This window comes from Bactrocera latifrons, unplaced genomic scaffold (genome assembly GCF_001853355.1).
Source record: "Bactrocera latifrons isolate USDA-ARS-PBARC rearing strain unplaced genomic scaffold, ASM185335v1 scaffold_158, whole genome shotgun sequence".
Classification (NCBI taxonomy): Eukaryota; Metazoa; Arthropoda; class Insecta; order Diptera; family Tephritidae; genus Bactrocera; species Bactrocera latifrons.
Genome location: NW_017535052.1, coordinates 424,994 through 446,788, shown reverse-complemented (window position 1 = coordinate 446,788; position 21,795 = coordinate 424,994). Strand labels below are relative to the sequence as shown.

At 31.6% G+C, this 21,795-nt stretch overlaps 1 protein-coding gene across 5 annotated transcripts; it reads right to left on the bottom strand.

Annotated features, from left to right (window-relative positions):
* Positions 1 to 6,300: 6,300 nt before the first annotated feature.
* On the bottom strand, positions 6,301 to 19,859 carry LOC108966288 (AP-1 complex subunit sigma-2). Of its 5 annotated transcripts, none has more exons than XM_018929087.1 (5): positions 19,676 to 19,856; positions 19,445 to 19,623; positions 17,832 to 17,940; positions 16,972 to 17,109; positions 6,301 to 6,606 (listed from the first exon to the last, which is right to left on the bottom strand). In XM_018929087.1, the coding sequence occupies exons 1-5, from the start codon at positions 19,685 to 19,687 to the stop codon at positions 6,562 to 6,564; spliced, it is 483 nt and encodes a 160-aa protein (XP_018784632.1). In that variant the 5' UTR covers positions 19,688 to 19,856; the 3' UTR covers positions 6,301 to 6,561. The 5 variants fall into 5 exon arrangements, with proteins under 5 accessions (XP_018784632.1, XP_018784635.1, XP_018784634.1 ...); XM_018929090.1 differs by having other exon boundaries at positions 19,690 to 19,855; XM_018929089.1 differs by having other exon boundaries at positions 19,685 to 19,853.
* Between the last annotated feature and the right edge of the window lie 1,936 nt (positions 19,860 to 21,795).

Below are 21,795 nucleotides of genomic sequence, written 5' to 3'. Positions count from 1 at the left end.
AAAATTACCAGTATTTAAAATAATGAATAATAAGAAACACACATATTCATTCTTAATTTTGTATGCATATAAATTTTAGTTAATTTTCGCGTTTTCGTTTTGTTATTAATAAATATTTGCGATCTCTCGTGAACTGAATCTCTTTTGTATTTTGACATCTAAATAAATTTTCAATTTTTACAATTTTGTTCACGAAAGAAAATGAAATAATTATGCTTAGCTAAATAAAACTTTTATTTCGATAGGTATAAAGTTTTTATATGAATTTTCAGCGTTTGTTCTGTGTTAACCGCACGAAGAGCACATCACTAGGCTTTCGGTGTGTTCACTCGTTAACTATGGTGCGCTCTGAGGCACTGAAATTGGCTCGCACCTTTTGAACTCTATGAAAACTCAAGATGAACGGATTGTGAAAATGTGTACATATTTAATGGGTGGACATTTTTGTAGCTTTTACCGAAAAATGAGAAATTTACTATTTCAACTTTACGAGAGAACTTCTTACACAGTTACTCTCTCGTAAAATGCTTTTTTAGCCTCAATGCGCAGGAAAGCACATATGAATGTATACATACATGTATTATACTTATGCTTACGCATATAATTGTACTCACGTACATAGAAAAGCTTTTGATACCAATATAGAATGTGCGTATGTATTTTTGTATTGAAATTCCCTAAAATCGATGCATACATAAATATGTATATATAAACACWWATACATGTAAAAAAAATGTATATCGAAAGTATATATATCGTCTTAATATGAATATTTATGTCTTATATCTATAATAACTTCAATGCTCTGTCACAAACTTATATATATCTTTCTAACAACTTCCTTTCAAATATTTCAAAACCCTTTTAGGAGTAAAACCTGAATACCTGTTGGAATTAGTCGGTTATTTCCAGCATTACATATTATCGGCTATACCTGCAAATGTGTTATGTGTAATGAATGTATAATTTATTTGAGAAAATTTGGATACTCGCTCTCTCTCTCTCTCATAATATAAAGCTTTTGCTCTCCTCTTCAACCCCACTATTATTTTAAAAATCTACTCATCCTACTAACAATGCCGCTGTATTGCCAGAGGATGTTAATGAATAGAGAAGGCGCTAATGTTAGTTGTACTGAAATGTAAATTATTTTAAGGAATCTTTGAAAAAGCGGACCTTAGAAAATAAAATTACACCACGTTATTTAGGAACATTCTCTTCTTCATAACAGAACTCTACAAACTACACCACCCTCAACGTTCTCACTGCATATATTTGGCATAGAAGCTATAAGATTATTTCTGTCGAATGCTTTACCTGTCTTGTTTTGCAACTCGAACAATTTGTTTTTGTCTCCATTCATCTCTTTTCTATATATCTTAAGATCCTTTAATTGAGCTGGCCACTTTAGGACATTATGTATCGAGCTACGACCCATTTTGTCACTAGTTTTGAATATTTTACTCGGCATGGTGAAACATTTGGTTCTCAAGGATATCCTTGTATATTAATCGGTTCATCCTGACATTGATTCGATAAAGGTGCTTAACCGTACCTTGGCAGCAACAAGGATCTAACCGGATATTTTTTGGGTCGCAAAATTTTGATTGATCAGAGAAAATATTGTTTTCTTTCGGTTCACTGATCAGGTTATGTGTTCCCGAGGACATTGTAATCGTGTTAGTCGATCGAGGAAAACCTGATATAAATTTGATTTTGGCTGCTCTATAAGTTTTTCTTATATTGGGTACTTGTCACTGCGTTTCGTATAAAATGTAAAGTATTCAAATATAGTAATAAGTTTTTTATTGTTTCACAAAATAAGCTATTTATATGGATGTATAACAAATCAAAATACCGATGTATCACAATACCGATAAATCAAGAAAATGTGGCCACGAACACGCTCAGGATCATAACCCTTAGTCAGTAAAATTACCTTTCTGTGCTTCGATAGAAATAACGGCGGACAATAGAAATATTTTTCCCATACCGACATTTTAGTTTGTCGGTGTTTTGATTTAAATTTTGTCGGTATTTTGACTTGTCGGCATTTTAAACTTACGTATTTTAAGTGTATCCCAATTTATCTTTTTATATAAATACTTTTTTTTGTATCCAACTTGTTGTTTGGAGTTTACGAGATGTCCGACACTAAATGTTGAATAGGATTTCAACTTATGGAAAATATTTGATGGGGCAATAAGGAATTATGACATACGACCAGCCCAACAGACAGTTTAGATGTTTATCGTCCTTTACTTGTTTCAAATTATCAATTTGTTTAAACATGCTTGCATTCACATATAGTATGTACACATAATTCCCTGAAAATGCCATTTGTAAGAAATAAACCTTTGTGGAAACGAAAAAAACACAGTTCTCTGGGTGAACATAAAACAACGAGAAGGAGCAAATTGAATTATATATCATGCTCTATTGGACGGCTAACAAAGCTGAAAACCCTCAAGTAGAGGGTATTCGCTGCTACTTAGCAGAAATAAATAAAAAAAATAACTGTTTAGATGGAGAGGATCGTCCAAATATATTTTTTACTCAAATGTGGATTTGATAATATGCGAAAGTTTAGGCGAAAAATAGGTTTCTTACCTTTTAACCATTTTTGCTTATTTCGGTGTTAAAATGAATGGTACAAAACAAATCAAACAAATCAAGATGTGCTGATCTCTAAACATATCTACACACTATGTACATTATATATCCACTTATTTCCCTGGTTCACACAATTCTATGTTTGTTTGATTCGCTCATGTCGTCATTGCATGAATTATCTAAGGAAATAATATGTATATATCATAAATAAAAAAACTTTTTTAACTCATAATGAACATGTTTATGAAAATATAAAAATTATAAAAATGTATAGGAAATTTAGAAATCACATGGCATAAATATATTTGTTTCTCGGTTGATCAGTAATATTCGTTAGTGGATCAGTTGACAAAAGTGTAATTCTATACATTCTTTTTGGTTAAAATCAAAACAATTTTTATATTTCACGAGGTAAATTCCACCGTTGGGAAGTGAATTTCCCGGTTGAAATTCTACAAATGTTCGCTATCGAACTTACACCTTTTCATTTGACACAAATTGAACATTAGGATCATCAACAACTACGTTGTCCCTACGAAAGGGTGGAAAGGAATTCACTAGTTGCACTATTAGCAATATTGTTCACGAAACGCAAATAAATGTGTTGACAACGTTTTTAAATGTTTGTTATTATACATTTTTAGATTTTTACTAATAATATTTTTTGTAATTAAAATTATTTTTGGCCATATCTAGGCTGTAGGGCGACTGCGGAAGCGTTGGGATGCCTTCCTTGGTTAGGTAGCTGTTCACAAGAAAGCGGTGTGAGCGGGGCGTTGACGTGGTGTAACTTCCCATCGGCTGCGATGTCTTGTCGCAAGGGTAACTTCGTTTGAGTCTCCTAAGTAAAACTTGGCTTATGACGGTCAAGGAGCAACAAAATCGTTTTCACCATAGATTTCATTCTTTCCTTTTTGGGCGAAGAGACGCCGACATTCATCAGCGATCTCTTCCCGGCCCTCCAACCAGGCCTGGTGCCACCGAAGCACACCACTTCTTGCTAAAGCAACATCTGAGTAAGCTTATTTGATCATACCAATCATCTCTGTCGCAGATTTACTGAGTTTCACACAGGTTTTCATCGTGTACGAATCTCTGCTCTAACGAACGCTGCATTTTCGACTTGCACCACTCACAGAAACACGTCGCGGAAAATGTTTGTCCTGATTCTCCAGGTGATCGGATACAACTTTTTTTGTAGTATCTTTTTTATTTATTGAATCGGATTTTTGTTTTAAAAGCCTAACAATAAGTTATAAAATCTTAAATTTATTTAAAAACTAGACAAGAATTCGAAATATTTTCGAAGCTAGAAGGGAAATAGTGACCGAACGTCTAGCAGATATATGAGCGATTGGGCAGAAAGCGAAAACTTTAACGCGATTTCTCGGTTTTCATTTTTACCATTTTGCTTAATTTGCGGGCAGGATAGAAAAAAACTAAATGTCATATGGAACTGGGGCAAGGTTTACTATTTTTGGCATTAAATTATCTTCTATTTAAACTAAAAAAACTAAGGAAAGTCAAGTTTGAACATATTTTTAAACAACATAAATAAATTTTTTTTGTCAAAAAACACTTTTTTCAATTTTTAAAAAATTTGTAAAATTTTACATTTTCTTTGAACTTTTTTTAATTTTAACTAGAAGACAAATTATTAAAAAATATGAATCTCTTTGAATTTTTTGTTTTCGATAGAAATTGCGACCTGCATCCTATCCTGCCCGCCGTTCGACAAATGCACATGCGAGATGCATCGGGCAATTGCTCCCCAAAGGCAGAATATTAAAAATTGCGTATCCAAAATAGTTGTAAATGATGTTTAAATATATAACTATAAGCCCTAGAATGTTCGCTTTAATCACTTATTTCTTTCCCACCCAAAACAATCCTCTAAAAAATTGATTTTTCGAAGCCTCTAAAGCAGGCTCCTACTTTAAGGCGTAGAAGCATTAGCCAAAGGGTTGGATGATCTCGGAATTTAGATACATATATGTATATTTATTTCTGCTGCCTTCTATTTCTTACTTTACTATAGAAACACCAAGGTCCTTATGGATATTTTCATTACGCATGTATCATGAACACGTGATTGTTCTAAGCATTTTTGATTGGAACCTTTGTATTATATCAATATTAGTTACAAAGGTCGTACCCCACAGTTCAATGCCATAAACCGCCTTTATGACCAAGGCAAAAAAGTGCTCTTATATAATCACTTTTTTGCCTTGGCTATGTTTGGAGGTTTTATTTAAAAGCCAAAAGCCTAAGGCCGTGTCATCCACAAAAGTTAATGTCAATATTTTACTAGATGTATTCCCCGGATCCACGGTGGAAGAACTCTCCCGCAGTTCCCGTGGGCCACAAAAAACATAAGAAATCAACAATTAAACATTCGATAATCGAGTACAAAATTATATAGTTTTCCCCTAAAATTCTACTCTGGATCCGCCTTTATTCCATCCTGCGATCGAAGCCAGACATGTACATCTTGCCCCTTCACAATTCTTATCGAAAAACCTCTGAAAGTATTCTAAAAAAATTTAAAAAACCCTGAAGATAAACCATTCGACATTTTTGACCCCCAGCTATCAGGGAACTATTAAAATTATTAGCAAATGCGTCAAATAACGCTTGTTTACACATGTGTTTTAATGGAAGAAAAGTTTGATCATCATAAAGATTATTGAAAATATTTTTGAAGCACTCATTTTGATCGCGATGTTTAGTTCCGGTTAGAGGAGACCAAGATTCATCGCTGAGCATACATCTAATTACTTATTTGGATAACAAAAGATGTAAAGTAAAATAAATTTTGGAACTTATTGCCTAAAAACATACATAAAAATGTTTTGTGAAGTTTACTGATATTATTATAAATATAAAAAAAAAGTTAAAATTTGATTAGAACTACGAGAAGACTTTTTCGACTACCAAATATTAAATTTAGCTTTGATTAAACTTTTATTACACATGCACATTAACCTTGTTACGAGAATATTGTATAAAATGTTCGGTTACATCCGCACTAAGCCCCTCCTATTTGTTTTTTTTTTTTTTGCGGGTGGGTGGGTGCGGATGAGGAGCGGATGCCTTCTGCATCATCATAACTGTCGTCAAGTGCTGATTAAGACAAGTGGTTGCTTCTTCTAAAGTTCAAAAAATATTCCAACATCGAGGCAGGCGTTGTGGATATTTAAGATTATTTTGCATATTTCGGCTGGTGTCCCGCCAGGACCGGATAGTTCTTTAATTTTTATTTTTCCAACGGCCAGTTCCAGTTCCTGGAGAGTGAACTGGAGAATTTCCGAAAGTCTATAACCTCTTTGGGGTTCACTTGCTTTTTTCCTGTTACATAATTACTTTTCTTTACGCCATGTGATTAATTCCTAAATAAGTAAGTAAAATAAATAATAAAATGTTATATAAACATTTGACCTGATTCATTTTTTTGAAAAAAAAAATATATATATATATTGCCTGCTCTGACCAGTGAGGCTCTTTTTTTATATCAGTGAAAGAGTGTGCTTGCGACATGGTCCCCTTTAACCACTTGATTCGCTCATGTTACACAAACGAAACGATTTCATACCTAACAAATTAATATTTCTGTGATTAAAAGTTGTATTTGTAAGCAAGAGCACATTTCTTAAGGCTAAATGAGTTAGTGAAATAAATAATCAAAAGTTTTTTTAAAAAGTTGACCACACTTATTTATTTCAAAGAAATATCGTCATCTTAGCCAGTTGCTGTTGCATCATAATTGTAATCTCTCAGCATTAACAATGACGAGAATTCACGTATTTATGTTATTATTTATAAATTTTGTATTTTTTTTTTTTTGCTAAATTGTTTGCTTTTTTATATTAAGGAATGATGATAATATTTTATTATTTTTAATGCAATGTCAAAGTCTCAGCTGAATTATTGTATCTATAAACCATTTATTTATCCGAGGCCGTGGTCGTCAAAAAAGCCCTGCGGAGTCTCGTCCTAAAATGAATAGCAAATGATTTGAGTCATAAGACGACGAAATTAGTTTGAAACCGTAATCTGTTGATAAGGCATTTACAAATAAATAAAGTTCCAAAGAAACAGAGGTATTTAAATATTATTATAAAATTCAGTGCAAATTTGAAATTAAAATAGAGTATGACAATAGTATTTTGTAAAACAGTTTTGTCTAAATTTATATAAAATAAATAATAATACATACATATACTTACAGTGTTTGTACATAAAAACTTCCAGTGTGATCACATGACAACCATTAAAAGACAAGTAGTACGAAAATTAAGTAGTAGGGAAGAAATAGTGCTACATATATTTTTAGTGTTTGTATAATCAAATAAGTAGTCAGATCTTATGAAAGTGTTTACTATATAAAACAGAAATATACATGTATACATACATATAGTATGTACACAGAACAAACATTTTCAGTATATATTTAGGCAAACAAATAATTTGACATCCATTAGTTAGATATAGAGGCCTCAAGAAACAGCATCAGAGAAAGTATTTTGATGAATTTATTAAATACAAATTCAAATTACAAAATTGTACAGGAGGAATGTACAGTGAAATAGAAATAATAAAAAATAATAACTTATAAACCAAATAACCAATACAAAAACTACAGGTAAACAAATTAATACACACTACAGTTAGGATGGAGTGTATATATGGACATATGTATGCCCTTTTATGTATAGTTTAAATGAAAACAAAGTGTTAATATTTTAATAAATAATTTAAGCTTATTCATAATACCAATTTTTTAAAATTTCGTACTATTTCAACGTCCATATATTATGCTCAATAATTTGGTGGTTAGCTCATACCAGAGAACTTCAACGTTTGTCCTCAAGTCAGCGATATAGAACAACTTTCAATCACTAGCGATCAGCTTATACATGATTTGTTTATGAACGTTCGCATTAGCAGAAAATACCCGAAATGATACATACTCATACTTCAATGATTGAAAGGATCGACAGCGTTCGGTTTGTATTTCATCCCCTAAACACTTTTTTACTCGTGCACTTCTGTTCTATTTCAAATACATATGTATGTGTATATGTACATATGTTATCCAAAACCGTTCTTGGGAATACTGAGGCGAATACAATATTTGGATGTATGGTATATAAATTTGGATTCGTTCCGGTTAGAATTTTTTACAATATAACAGTCAAATTTGAAACTTCCGTACATTCAATCTTATAGATTTTAAGTTACAAGGAATACATCATAAATAATTATAATTAAACAACAGTGTATACCAACATAATTTTTGGAGTTAAAATCAATTTGAAGTACTGGTAGATATAATGAATTTTCACCCAGACATAGCTAAAGGATTTTCTCAAAGAGCCCCCGTGGATATAAATGCTTTTTGGGAAGACACTTCAGAAAAGTGAAACGCCATGGGCCCTCCCCCAAAATGTATATAAATACCCTTTTGTTTGCGTATGTAAATAAAATGTTATTTTTTTTAGCTTAAATAGTTCAACTCACTTTCACTTTCCAACGCATCTTTTGAAATGTTCCTCAAATTTCTACGCTCACGACGAATGTTTACACTATTTTCATCATCTCTATCACTCAAATATAATGCTATTCTATCCATTTTAAATATTTGTAAAAACGAACCAAAAAGCTGAGACAATTTATTTCATTTTTCAAACTTGTCAAATTTGAGCAGATTATCGACGGTATCAATGATCGTATGAACATTTTCGATTGAAAATTCTTGCCAGTAGACCCATTATTAAACCATTAAACATTATTAAATCTAATAAAGAGTTTCACCCATTCCACCTTTTGAATTTTGCCAGTTGACATTTTGCTCATTTATGTCTTATTTTTCTCATTTTATTGGAAAAAAATTTTAAAAGCCTTCGAAGTTTCCATACATGTGCGCTCAATCTGTATGAAATTGTTTTGCCATTTGTATGTAAATCCATTTTGCGTTCGTTCTTCACACAGGGAACATGTGCGTAAGGTAAGCGGAACATTTCTTGGAAATAATTTCTATTCTAGCACTTTTATATATTTCTTTGTATTTCGTCAATAAGTCATTCCAACTTTTATTTTTCTCAATTTTATTTTTATATTTATCACTTTTCGTTTGCCAAATTGCCATTTTTTTTAAGATCAATAAATTCTTTTTTTCCTTAAATCTCTTTAAAAATTATCTTAGAATGTGTCCTCAAAGTTATAGATGGGAATTCGAAATATTATAGAAGCTAGAAGGGAAATAGTGACCGAGCGTCTAGCAGATATGTATATGAGCGCTTATGGAATTGGGGCAAAGTTTATTATCTTTGGCATACAATTATCTTCTATTTAAACTAAAAAAAACTGAAAAAAACAGGTTTGAACATATTTTTAAACAACATAAAGTAATCTTTTTTTTGGTCAAAAACCACTTTTTTTTCAATTTTTAAAACATTTGTAAAATTGTCCACTTATTTAGGGAATTTTCTTAGTTTAACTCGAAGATAAATTATTAAAACATATGAATCTCCTTGCATTTTTTGTTTCCGATAGACATTGCGACCTGCATCCTACCCGCCGTCCGAAAAATGCACATGCGATATGCATTGGGAAATTGCTTCCCAAAGGCAGAATATCAAAGATTTTGTATCCAAAAAATTTATGAAAGATGTTCAAATATATAACTATAAAACCTAGAAATTGTTCGTCCGCGATCTTCTCTGTTCGGCGAGAGAAATGAGATTTTGTGTGCACATAGCGCCATACACGACACATATGTGTGCACACCGATCGTAAAAAATCAAGCATTTTCGTGAACATGGATCGGAATGCGCACAAGCCCATACACGAGTAAACCGCAATCGCACACATACCGATCGAACGACATGTGTGTCGTGTATGGCCACTATAACTGGAACTTTTGAATTGGCAATAGAAATAAAATTTCATAAATTTTTTCTTCCATAAACTGAACTTAAATCGCCACGTGATTCTCTAAGTTGAATTTTTGGGGAAAAGATATAACCCTCTATAAACAACTGAACACATAGAACTCACCGCGTGTAATTATTACTTCAAACATTGCTATTAGAGATAGAATTGAGGTGAACAATGATATTTACTCAGGCGGATTTGTAACAGATGATTTTGAAAAACGGAATATTTTAGAGCCAAGGAAATATCACTTCTATCGCCATGGAAAAATAATGAGTCTGATGAAGAAATTATTCAATCGGCATCGAAAAATTATATAACGCATTCCTTTGCAATTTTAAACCCCAATTTAAATACAATTGATGAAACAGATTAAAATCTCTTTTTACCGAAACAAAAAAGCAAAAAGTACTCAAAGTCTTAAGTTAGTCAGAATATTCAAATAATTAATTTTTTTTTGCATTTTCGTTAAGCGTAATATTCTCTGAAAATTTCATGTTGATCCGATAATTAGTTTTTGAGTTATGCGACAAATAAAACTTCAAACGCATTTTTCTCAAAACTATGTTTTCTGAACTGGTGACAACTGTAACTCGAAAACCGCTCAGTAGATTTTAATGAAATGTATACAGCTTTTAGAATACATAATAAACTCAGGCCTGATCGAAAGATATTTTTTCAAAAATTTCGATTTTTTTAAGCTAGTTAATTTTTCAGTTGATTCTCTTTCTAGTTGATTTTTTCACAAAAATTTCTTGAGGCCGCCATTTTGGTAATAAGACTCCGATGATCAGGCCCAGTATTATCTATTTATAAAACTATTTTTTTTTGTCCGATTGATTTTAGATGAATCTCCAAGGACTTATGGTTGTCGCCGCAAGTATCTTTTTTGGAACTGGTTCAACACAAACAACTATAACTTTGGAAATTAATTTTTTTGTTGAAATTTTCGTGGCTTCATGTCAACACATTCTATAATAATGCTATATTACTACTTTTATAAAATAACACGATTTAATAGCAAAAAATTCTCATTTATTCGTGCCTCTGGCTACCCCTAACCCTTTCAGTTCATGTACATACATATGTATTTCATAATCACTGCTACAAAAAATATCGTTAATAAATTTCTTTTATTTTCAGATATTCGGTTTGATTTCGTTAAAACCATTCTTAATTCGCTTTATTATTTTTATATATATGTACATACAATATTAAAATTATTAAATGACCCTTATCATTAAACTACTAAATGTAAATTCAAAACAAGATCGGAATTTTAGTATTTATATGGTAAATTTCTTACAACATTTTACAGTAGTCCAATGTCTCTTAAAGTGCCCTCAACAGCTTCGTCCTAAAGTACAAAAAAACACAAAAAAAAAAAAACAAAGTAAGAGTGTATAATACCTCTTCATCCATACATAAGCAAATATGACAGATGGCATTAAATGAAGCAACCGATATTTTTAGTTTAATGAATATAACTACATAAAATAAGTATATAATAATGTGATGTCGGCTTGTCCGGAAATATTGGATTCATAATAATAATTAAAGAGTCTATAAATTAGAGACAATACATAGTCTACTGGTGATAAAATTTTGGGATCTACTGCAAAGTCTTCAACGCAAATCTAACATTAACAGGTTGTATGTAGTACATTTATATTACTCAGTATACTAATGTATTAAAAATCTAAAATTATGTTTATTTTTATCCGGGTCGCTTCGATCAAATCGTCGATGTCATATAGTACTTGAGTATATATTATTTACACATATATTTTATTTAAGTAAAAGTATTCTATCAGTATTTTTTGTTTAGCGTCATACATAACTCATAAATACAATTGCAATGAACTAAAAAAGGTGTAATAGTTAATTTAATATATAATATTATAATAATAAAAAATTTACAAATACAGTTGGTGTTACTCACTTACAGATATTCATATTTTTAATTATAAAAGTAAACAACAAAAACGATCACACAGTACAACACACATTCTTTCGGGAGTGAATGAAGCCAATTTTTTCAGATAAATTATTTTGTAGGTTTTGTTTACCCAAACTATTTGCACGGAGGGTTGCATACATATATGGGACAAAGTCTATTCTTCTTCTTGATTCTATTACTGGTCGTAAATTTTTAAACAAATGTCTAATTTATTTACTTCGATTTTTATACTCTCGCAACAAAGTTGCTAAAGAGAGTATTATAGTTTTGTTCACATAACGGTTGTTTGTAAGTCCTAAAACTAAAACAGTCAGATGTAGGGTTATATATACCAAAGTGATCAGGGATACGAGTAGAGTTGAACTCCGGATGTCTATCTGTCCGTCCGTCCGTGCAAGATGTAACTTGGTAAAAATTGAGATATCATGATGAAACTTGGTACACGTATTTCCTGGCTCCATAAGAAGGTTAAGTTCGAAGATGGCAAAATCGGCCCACTGCCACGCCCACAAAATGGCGAAAACCGAAAACCTATAAAGTGTCATAACTAAGCCGTAAATAAAGATATTAAAGTGAAATTTGGCACAAAGAATCGCATTAGGGAGGGGCATATTTGGACGTAATTTTTTTGGAAAAGTGGGCGTGGCCCCGCCCCCTACTAATTTTTTTGTACATATCTCGGAAACTACTATAGCTATGTAAACCAAACTCTATACAGTCGTTTCTTCAGGCATTTCCATATACAGTTCAAAAACGGAAGAAATCGGATAATAACCACGCCCACCTCCCATACAAAGGTTATGTTGAAAATCACTAAAAGTGCGTTAATCGACTAACAAAAAATGTCAGAAACATTACATTTTACGGAAGAAATGGCAGAAAGAAGCTGCACCCAGGCTTTCTTTCAAATTTGAAAATGAGCGTGGCGTCGCCCACTTGTGGACCAAAAACCATATATCAGGAACTACTCGACCGATTTCAATGAAATTCGGTACATAATAGTTTCTTAACACCCTGATGACATGTACGAAATATGGGTGAAATCGGTACACAACTTCCTTCCTTCTAATATGATGATGAGCGGAATAAAACTTTACACAAATATGGTAGTTGATGCGAGAGTATAAAATGTTCGATGACACCCGAACTTAGCCCTTCCTTACTTGTTTTTTATTAGTTAAGCTATGAATTACTCAACCTTTTAACATTAACTTCATCGATGAATCCTATACCGCAAGTAATGAATTTTAATGAATACCTTACGTATACTATGTACTTATGTAAAAGTATTCCCATATGTAAATATTTGCAAGAATAAATCTTGACCATTTACTTATACATATATGGATCTACTATGAAGAAAATAAATAAGATGTACAAATAAATAAATTATCATCTGAATACGGTTAAGAGAATAAATTGATTTTAATAAACAATTAGTAGCGGCAGGGTAAAAACTAAATAAGTAAACAAACAGTAGATTCAGTATAATAATTTACTAATGAAAATTATTTTACAATTATTCTGCTGGAACTGTTATATCGAAACCCTAGAAAATTAGAGAAAGTTTTCATCGAACCTATGTGGTCCAGGTTATCAGATGAGTAGGTTTGAAGGGTATGAGAAATAGTGTTTATTGTAACTAGTTGCATGTAAGACATGCATACGTTTTGTGTGTCAATGTCATAAGTAGTTATTATATTCGGTATTCGTAAGCAAGTGAGACAAAGTTAAAAAAGCTAGAAAAATAGGAATAGTTGTTAACTTCTTTTTGAACATACATATGTAGTTGATTCTGGCACAGTCGTCAAGACAAATATAGCAAATAAACAGAAATAGAAAGAACTAATCTAAGATGATTTTTTGAGATAATTCCTAGTGTATCCCCTTGAATGCTGTAAATTTTGGCCTGCCAAGGCAAATTCAAGAATAATTTTCAAAGAAATACGTTTTTTTTGTTTTTTCGTCTACTGTCGGCACTATTTATTATACAATACTTGCTGATGTAGTTGTCTCATTTGAGTTGTTGTTTTTGTTGTTTTAAGGGTTTCTCAATCCCCTTTAGGAAGGTAGGGGCTAGCAGTGTTGTCGTCGACGTCCTCTAACGGGAGGTCCAGGAAACGCGCTGTTTCGATGGGGTCGGACCAAAGGGTAGGGCATGCAAAGAGGTGGTCAGTGTCATGCGGAGACTCGTTGCATGCAGGGCATACATTGAGTATGTCAGGGTCTATTCTGGATAGGTAGGAATTTAACTTGCCACAATATCCAGAACGTCACGTTTGAGTGTGGGGTGCTTAGTTAGCAACACTCTTACACTAGTTCGAAAATGACACTAGTCGAGCAAAAAGCACACATGACGACATTTATTTTCGAAACCGCATACCGATGTAATATTGTCTAGCATAATTGAAAGTAACATGTGATGGTAAATGCCTTATGCCTCGCTGAGTTCGTTCCGTTGCTACGTTTATCACTCAAAGTGAGTGAAATTCAGATGCAGCATCTGCCTCAGACTTAATTCTGGGTTGAGTTTTTGTTACATTTCTACTTACCGATCTAAAGAGATTAGATCGCTAAAAAAGCATATACCATCATTAAATCCGGTGCAATTCCGGCAATGTAGAATTGACTGTCGTCCAATAGACGCTTTGGTATTGATATTAATAGATTGTTGTTTCATAGTTTATACTTTTATTTATCCGTATGATCCTTTGTATATAATTATGTATGTATGTACATATGTAAATTATAAAGTTTAAGATTTACAAATTAACAACTCAACTTTAACCAAACCAGTAGCTTTGGTACTTAGTGTATTAAACCCTACGAAGGTTAGTATGTTATGTACATAATACCATTATACATTAATGTGCATAAGTAATAAATTGAATAAGTATATTAAATTAATTTAAATACTCATTGAAATCCTGTTGTAGTTGGTCGATTTCGTCATTTTTTCGGGGTAAGCATAAATTGTAATGAATTATAATAATATAAAAAGAGGTTAAAACATTGTTAATAAATATGTTTAATTTATGTACATAAATTGGACAGTTAATGAAAAATGCATATTGGAGACTAACAGCGCATAGAGATGGCTTCGATAATTACATACAGCGTGCAATCCATATTCAATTAAGCATATAAAAAACACAAAACAAAAACCTTGCGACCATAATTATAATTATTATTAACACGAATATTACTGTTAACGAAAGATTTATTCTAAAAGAGTTATACTTTTAATCTGAAAGGTGGATATTGCAACAAGAAAAATGTACAAAGCATAACCAATTATTTATGAAATATATAACTGCTGAATAAATTACAACGAATTGTCACGCGTTTATACACTCAAATAAGTTCTTTTTATTTTTGAACGTTGCGCCATAAATATTACAATATAGCTATAAATTTTGTCGTAGAAGGCTTTTATGCCAAAAAAACATAGACACTGATGAAAATTTACACTTTTCTTTTAATAACAAGTGAATATGGTAATTGTTTGTATTATACTTAAAAAATTTTTGCTAAGCAAATAATAGAACTTCATATGCATTACTTTTAGAAATTAGGGCATTTATAAATATTTTGTTATAAGAAACATTTAATTCACGCAGACAATTTTAATATTTAAGCATGCATGCATGCAGAACATTACAACGGAAATAACAATGAAGTCAATACATACATAAATAAATACAGTTCCTTTAAGTAATATAACAATTTATCTAATAACATATGTATATGTAATCAACTCATTTATGTAACAATATTAATAACATCCGTAAATAGTTTAATATATTAAAATTCGAATTATCTCTAACATTTCAATAGTGTGAAATACAAATGTGCAACATTTTTTCATTTAATCTAAAATAAGGTAAGGGTTTACATGAGTTTCGCGGCTTCAAAAAATGTATAGTTTTGGAGATGCAGCCTTGAGGACAGGTATGCGCCCGAGATCAATTATGTACACAGTCACTTAAAACTGTCGTGCTTCTCGAAACTATACTTTTAAAGTCAGTTGTCAAGATTTCTTGTGAATTATGCACCGATCTTAATGAAAATTTGCGCATGTCTTCGAGATATAATTTACAAAGTCTGGGACTAAAGATTCGAGTTTTGAATATGACGGACTTCGAAAACGTCAATTGCAATGCATTCAAACAAAAAATAATTTTATGTAATGCAGCCGGAATATTTGTTACATTGAATAATGTTTTGAATTGCATCGCATCGAAGATCACAATAAAGTTGATGCTTTTTTTCTTTATCAAAATCAAATTTTGCATTAAATTCAGAGATTTTGGCAAAAAAAAAAACACAATTATGATGGCAAGAATATAATTTATTTTTTATAAATATTTAAATGATGAACAAATTCCATATTAATCCTACCTCCAAACTGAAGAAATTATTTATAATGAAGCTATTTGATTTAAATGTTATAATTTTTTATTTTTATACGATCGCATTAACAGAACATAAAGTAAACTTTGTACTTAAAATGTTACACAACATTAAATTATACAACGCATCATTTTGCAATGTTGTTTGTTGTTGCATATCGACGATGCATGAATACTACAGTTATACCGAATCGATACTTTGCAGTAGAACGTTTCCAAAGTCAGCCTATTTCACAAAACATTTGCAAAATACAGTAAGGGGTTTCACATAGTCTCATAAAGTTATAAGTTATAACGATCCGAAAACATAGCGTTCAGAGTTGTATTTGCGTAAACTTATTTTATTATGCCATCTAACAACACATTTTTTAAACTAGTATACAAATTTATGATTTTCAGATTTTACGATGCTTTATGACATGTTGTGAGTACCCCAAATATGCATCTTTGGAATAAAATATTTTATTTTTAAAATGGAACCAAGCTTAGCCCGAGAACATCCATATAACCCCTTAAGAAATAAATTAAACTTTAATATGTCGTAAGGTAAATTCATAAAAGACGAAAGCTGCAGCAAATAACAGATATAAGAAGAATATATTCGTAAAATTAAAATAAGAATCGCAGAAAAAATGCACTCCAAACACTAATAGCATGTTTGATTCTTATTTACAACTTGTATGAATTTACCTTGGAGTCGAAGTTTGAAAAGTGTTGAAATTTTATCTCATTATTTAAGGTTTGCTTTATTGAGACCAATGAGTCTTCAAAAAAGTTGCATTTAGAATAATGAAAGGAGGGCGTAAAGAATCCCTTGAAAGCCGATTTGGAATGTTATGATAAATATTAATATTGTTACGAATAACGTTGAGTTTGGTGTGTAGGAAATGTATATTCAGATAATAAATTTGAATGCTTCAAAATTAGAATATAATGCAAAACATATAACTATAGCTATTATAAAAAATATGCCCTCTCTTCTACATTTATTAATAATATTATGGTTTTATATCTTTAGTTCTACAAGTCATATGCTTCTGGTGTACTGACCTCTTGTAGTAAATCCTGGGATGCAATTGCTTTAAGCACATTTTTTTTGGAAGTCTCCTGTATTTCACCACCAATTAACAACTCATCCAAGATAAAGTATGCTTTCTCAAAATTAAAAATTATATCCAATTCGCAAACCTAAATATAGAATGCTTAGTAAGAAAAATTCATGCAATTCATACTGAGTATCTAATCTAATCATCTCCCAAAATTACAATGTCATCATATTATAATTATATTTTTACACTCGTAGTGTCTTTTAAAACGTGAATGTAAAAAAAAAAATATTAATTGTATTCAAACAAAAAGCACAACACTGAAGCCATAATACCCGGCAATGTGTTGCAGAATATAGTGATATTCCTGGTGACTGTGAAACAGATGAATTAACCAGAGCAGGCGCTCTGCAATTAGTAGGAATTTATATGCCTCTGTTGATATTTAATCGATTAATATGTTATACTTATAGTCCTAGCTCCTTAATAGGTCACTGTCTAACAGACATATAAGCAGACTATCGTAGAAGATGCCTAAAAAACCTCTTCTATGCGAATGTTTCGGAGGTTGCACAGATAAAACTTGTTGTACTGATGACCTATGCGTACATACAGACAGACGTATGGTGAAATCGACTTGGCTTGTGCTGCTGATCATTGATACATATACATATGTAGTTGTATAATATCAGATATATATATATGTATATATTCCATTTGAGTGTTAACATACATACTTCGTGGAAAATTTAAAATACCATGTTCAAGGTATAAAATAAGATAAATTGGAATTATATTTGTAGCGATGATTAAATTTCCTACTCTATATAGACAGATAATTGATTTCATAATTCAGATACTTACACTTCCAAAATATTTATCCAATAGTTCGACATAACGATGAATGATTTCGAGAGTTAACAATTCATTATCATTTTGTTCAATAGCGCAACAAAAATATAAACTCGCATATCTAAAATAAAATAGAAAGAATATTCCCGATAATAAGCTGTAATGTGGCATTTCAATTATTTTTCAAATTTCAGATCATTTGTATATCTTTTTTTTAAGATTTTTCGATTACGAATTAATAAAATGTTTGCTGAATTTAATTATTTAAGCTATAAGTTTTAGAATAGCATCCCTCGATTTCGGAGTTAAAATGAGTATGTATAGATAGAGGAGGTCCTCCAAATTAAGAAAATATATATATATAGTTGCCGCTGATTTATGGTTTTTGAGATATTTGCATCTAAAGTTAAAAACTTTCAACTATTCAAAATGCGTGTTTCTCCTATTTATAATGAATTTTATAGTTCTATTTTTAACGTTTAAATCCACTAACATTTCACTAATTCGTTGCTTAATAGCATAAATGCATTACACTCATTGCAACACTTACCTATATGCGTAAGAGAGCCAGAAACGAAAAACTTGCATAAAATATTCAAGTAGCTTTATTTCCAAGGTAATTATGTTATTACTCCTCTTTCTGCTAGCAAAATATTGCTACTCCTATTTTATTAAGTTACTGCTAATATGTCCGAACTGATATCAAACAACAATGGAATATAGCTGTCATGCAAACTGATCGATCAAACTCAAGTCCTTGAAAGAGCACTTTTTATTTGATAAGGTATCTTCACGAAATTCGGCATGGATTATTATCCAAATCAACTATTACTATAGCATATAGCTGTCATTCAAACTGACACTGATTAAAATTAGATTTTATTGACTTAAGGGTTTGGGTTCAAAATTGCAACTCTTAAAGTACGTGGTATTTTATTTATAATGAATTTTACACTCTTATTTTTTTCTACTATATCCTCCAAAAATTTACTACTACTTATCAACCCACTTATTTTATGTTAAATAAATAATTAGTGTACTTTATCTACATATTTTACAAAGGAATCAAAAGAAATGAAGAAAACAAATACTACCCCAACATCAGGAAATAATTAACATAGAATTTGGTTTTCGCGATAAATTCCTTTCTGTATTCGGCCACATTTCTAAAAAAAATAACCCTGGTCGGTCCGTTTGCGTTGACGGACTTCGGCTGCACTTCCCTAGTCGAACTAATATAGAGCAGTCTTCAGATTTTCGCAAACAAATACTTTTTGAGTCGACAGCCTACAACGCCGCTTCAAAATCAAAATATCCCTGCTTGATCCAACACCGGGATTTATCAAGATAATAACATTTCTGAAAGATGAGTATTGTATTGATGGCATAATATTTCCTTTTTTTTATTATAAAGTATGGTATAGACAAAGAAGTTAAATAGATAAGTGTAATTTTCATTATAAATGGGAGAAAGACGCATTTTATATAGTTAAATTTTGAAACTTTAAATACAAATATCTTAAAAACCATGTCAGTAGATACGTATAAATTTTTTTATCTGATGGACATCTTTCTAAATCCCAGCCCTATTATGTAAAATACCACTTTTTTTTTATTATTATTACCGTTTATAAACGATTTTGCAATCTTTCCACTCCAGAAAGGAGCACATTTTGGGTTTGCGAGCCAGGATTGTGGTTACCAATTCTCTAGTTATTTTCTTCTTTACTTTATCCGGATAAGCCATATACCATTTCTGCAAACGCAATTTACCTTGTCGACTGAACAATAACATAAAAAGCATCTGCAATGTAATGTTAAATCAACAGATTATTATTTGGTTAAATTCTACTCACCATACTCACCATACTTGAAGAAACTAAGAAAACCGTTCCTATTTCTTATAATATTGGAAAAATACGTATAAAATATAATTTAGCTGAATCACCTATTTATCTGAATTTTTGTTGAAAAGTTCTAATCTCCAAATTAAGTGTTTAACTTATTAGTTGTGATGTATAATTTTAATCAAAACATGTATTCTCATTAAACACTCGATACCTTAAATATGATACTCGATACATTTTTGTTAGATTTGAAGATAGGTTTAACGCTACGTTAATCAGTACGTTACACGTTTAAAAATTGCTTTCAAGTTGCAATACACTCAACATTTACTACTACCACACCCTAAATATTTCGAACTTAAACGCCGTCTTGACATTCTTTTTTTATTTCAAATCATAGGGCTCCTTATGAAATAGGTTTGAAATCAAATGTGATTTAATTGTCTGGAATATGAATATTTCGATACATTCATGCATTGACATCAAATTATATTATATCAAATTTTTTAAAAAAATAAATTAAAATGTCTCTGTCTCTCGAATAGCTTATGGTACAGAACAAGTAAAGTTGAAATAGGTAAAAAAAATGTTTTTTTCGTACAACAAGATAGCCTTTCTCAGCTAATATTTTTCTTCCGATTCCTTATTTCCTACAAAACTTTCAAGAATTTTAAGCGGTTCCCAAAACGAAGGAATTTTAAACGATTTCCTATAGCTGGTTAAACTGCTACTTATTCAGAATCTAACCCGATAAACCAAATTCTTATATATTCAGCATTCAACGAGTCCTCGCATGACTCTAACCGACTTTTTGCATGCCGATCTAGCCCTATAACCTCTAGCACTCCTCTCACTATGATTCCACCCAATCGAAGCAGCATGTTACCCAAACAAAAACCAGGTAATTATTACAACAACGGCAACAGTAATAACGAAGGCATCTTGAAACTATTATGAATTTTCAAATTACTCGCTACCTACGTCCCGACCGTCAATTTTGACAAGTAATTTGAGGGATCTACTAGAAAGCAGTATTATTAGTTCTCTATTTATTCGGACATCCGCCTTTACTCTGGTATGACTCTTGTGAAATTAACCAGTTATTTCTGACAGTAGTTTGTCAAGGCAGTAACTGGGCATCTCGACAGGATAAAATTTATGTTATAGTAACTGTCAAAAGTATTGCTATTGCCATTGCCAAATCTGTATGTGGGCATTTGTTATCATAACATAATAGGGTTATTCTCTTGCTCTTCAAAACCCTTGCACGTTGCACGGTGCAAGAATTGCAGATTTTTCCTCCTAATACAACGGTGTTTGTTACACACGCTGAAAAATATTTTGACGTTAGATTGTTGGAGAAGGCAAATTTTAAATAGATTTTATAATTTCTAATCTAATTATAAAAATTTGTTACAGTTTTTTTGTTAAAAATGTAAGCAGAAGGTGCGCCAATTCACAATAGCCGTGTACAAAATCATTTACAATAATTTGACCGAATCAGCCGTTCATATATCACTAGATTCTGTAGTGGGTGCTCTCGTGCCCTTGTACATTTCGGTATAGGATTGTTGCAATCTGCAATCTTCCAAGAGCATTTGCACAAAGGGTAGGTAGGTTCGAGCTGATGTAGCACATGTTTTGAGCTTTTGAAAATTTATTTTATCATTTGCGAAATGCCGTCCGGTAGACAGCTGATGTAGCACATGTTTAAAGCTCTTGAACTCTTTAAATAAAAAGGATTGTTTAAATGAGTTAAGCATCCACCCCCTCAACCCGGAAAAAACTAGTGCATCCTAATGCAACAGCGCAATTAACCAAAGCTGATGTCACTACAATACAACGCACCACACCTGTACCCCTACCCACTAAACAAAAAGGATGGACAACAGGATGGAAAACGCAATTCGATCTACACAAGCCGCGCACCAACATCCACTTCTTCACTGCACCGCATCGACATCGTTCGACACACACATTAGATCTTACGCAGCGCCACGTAAAAGTACTTCCTTCGTCCGCGGCCCGGTATGCAACATATATCTACCGCGCTCCGTACATCTACCTACCTTCGTCATCCGTTAATTAATATAAGTTAACATAAATTTTATATTAATGTTTTTTATAAG

Bases quoted from the DNA above. Each gene is read 5' to 3' on its own strand.
- LOC108966288 (XM_018929088.1), bottom strand. The intron at 17,941-19,444 runs GTAATAATAATA...ATTTTATTTTAG, and splicing joins TGCAAAATCGTTTATAAACG to ATATGCGAGTTTATATTTTT. The intron at 17,110-17,831 runs GTAAGTATCTGA...TTCTATATTTAG, and splicing joins TGGATAAATATTTTGGAAGT to GTTTGCGAATTGGATATAAT.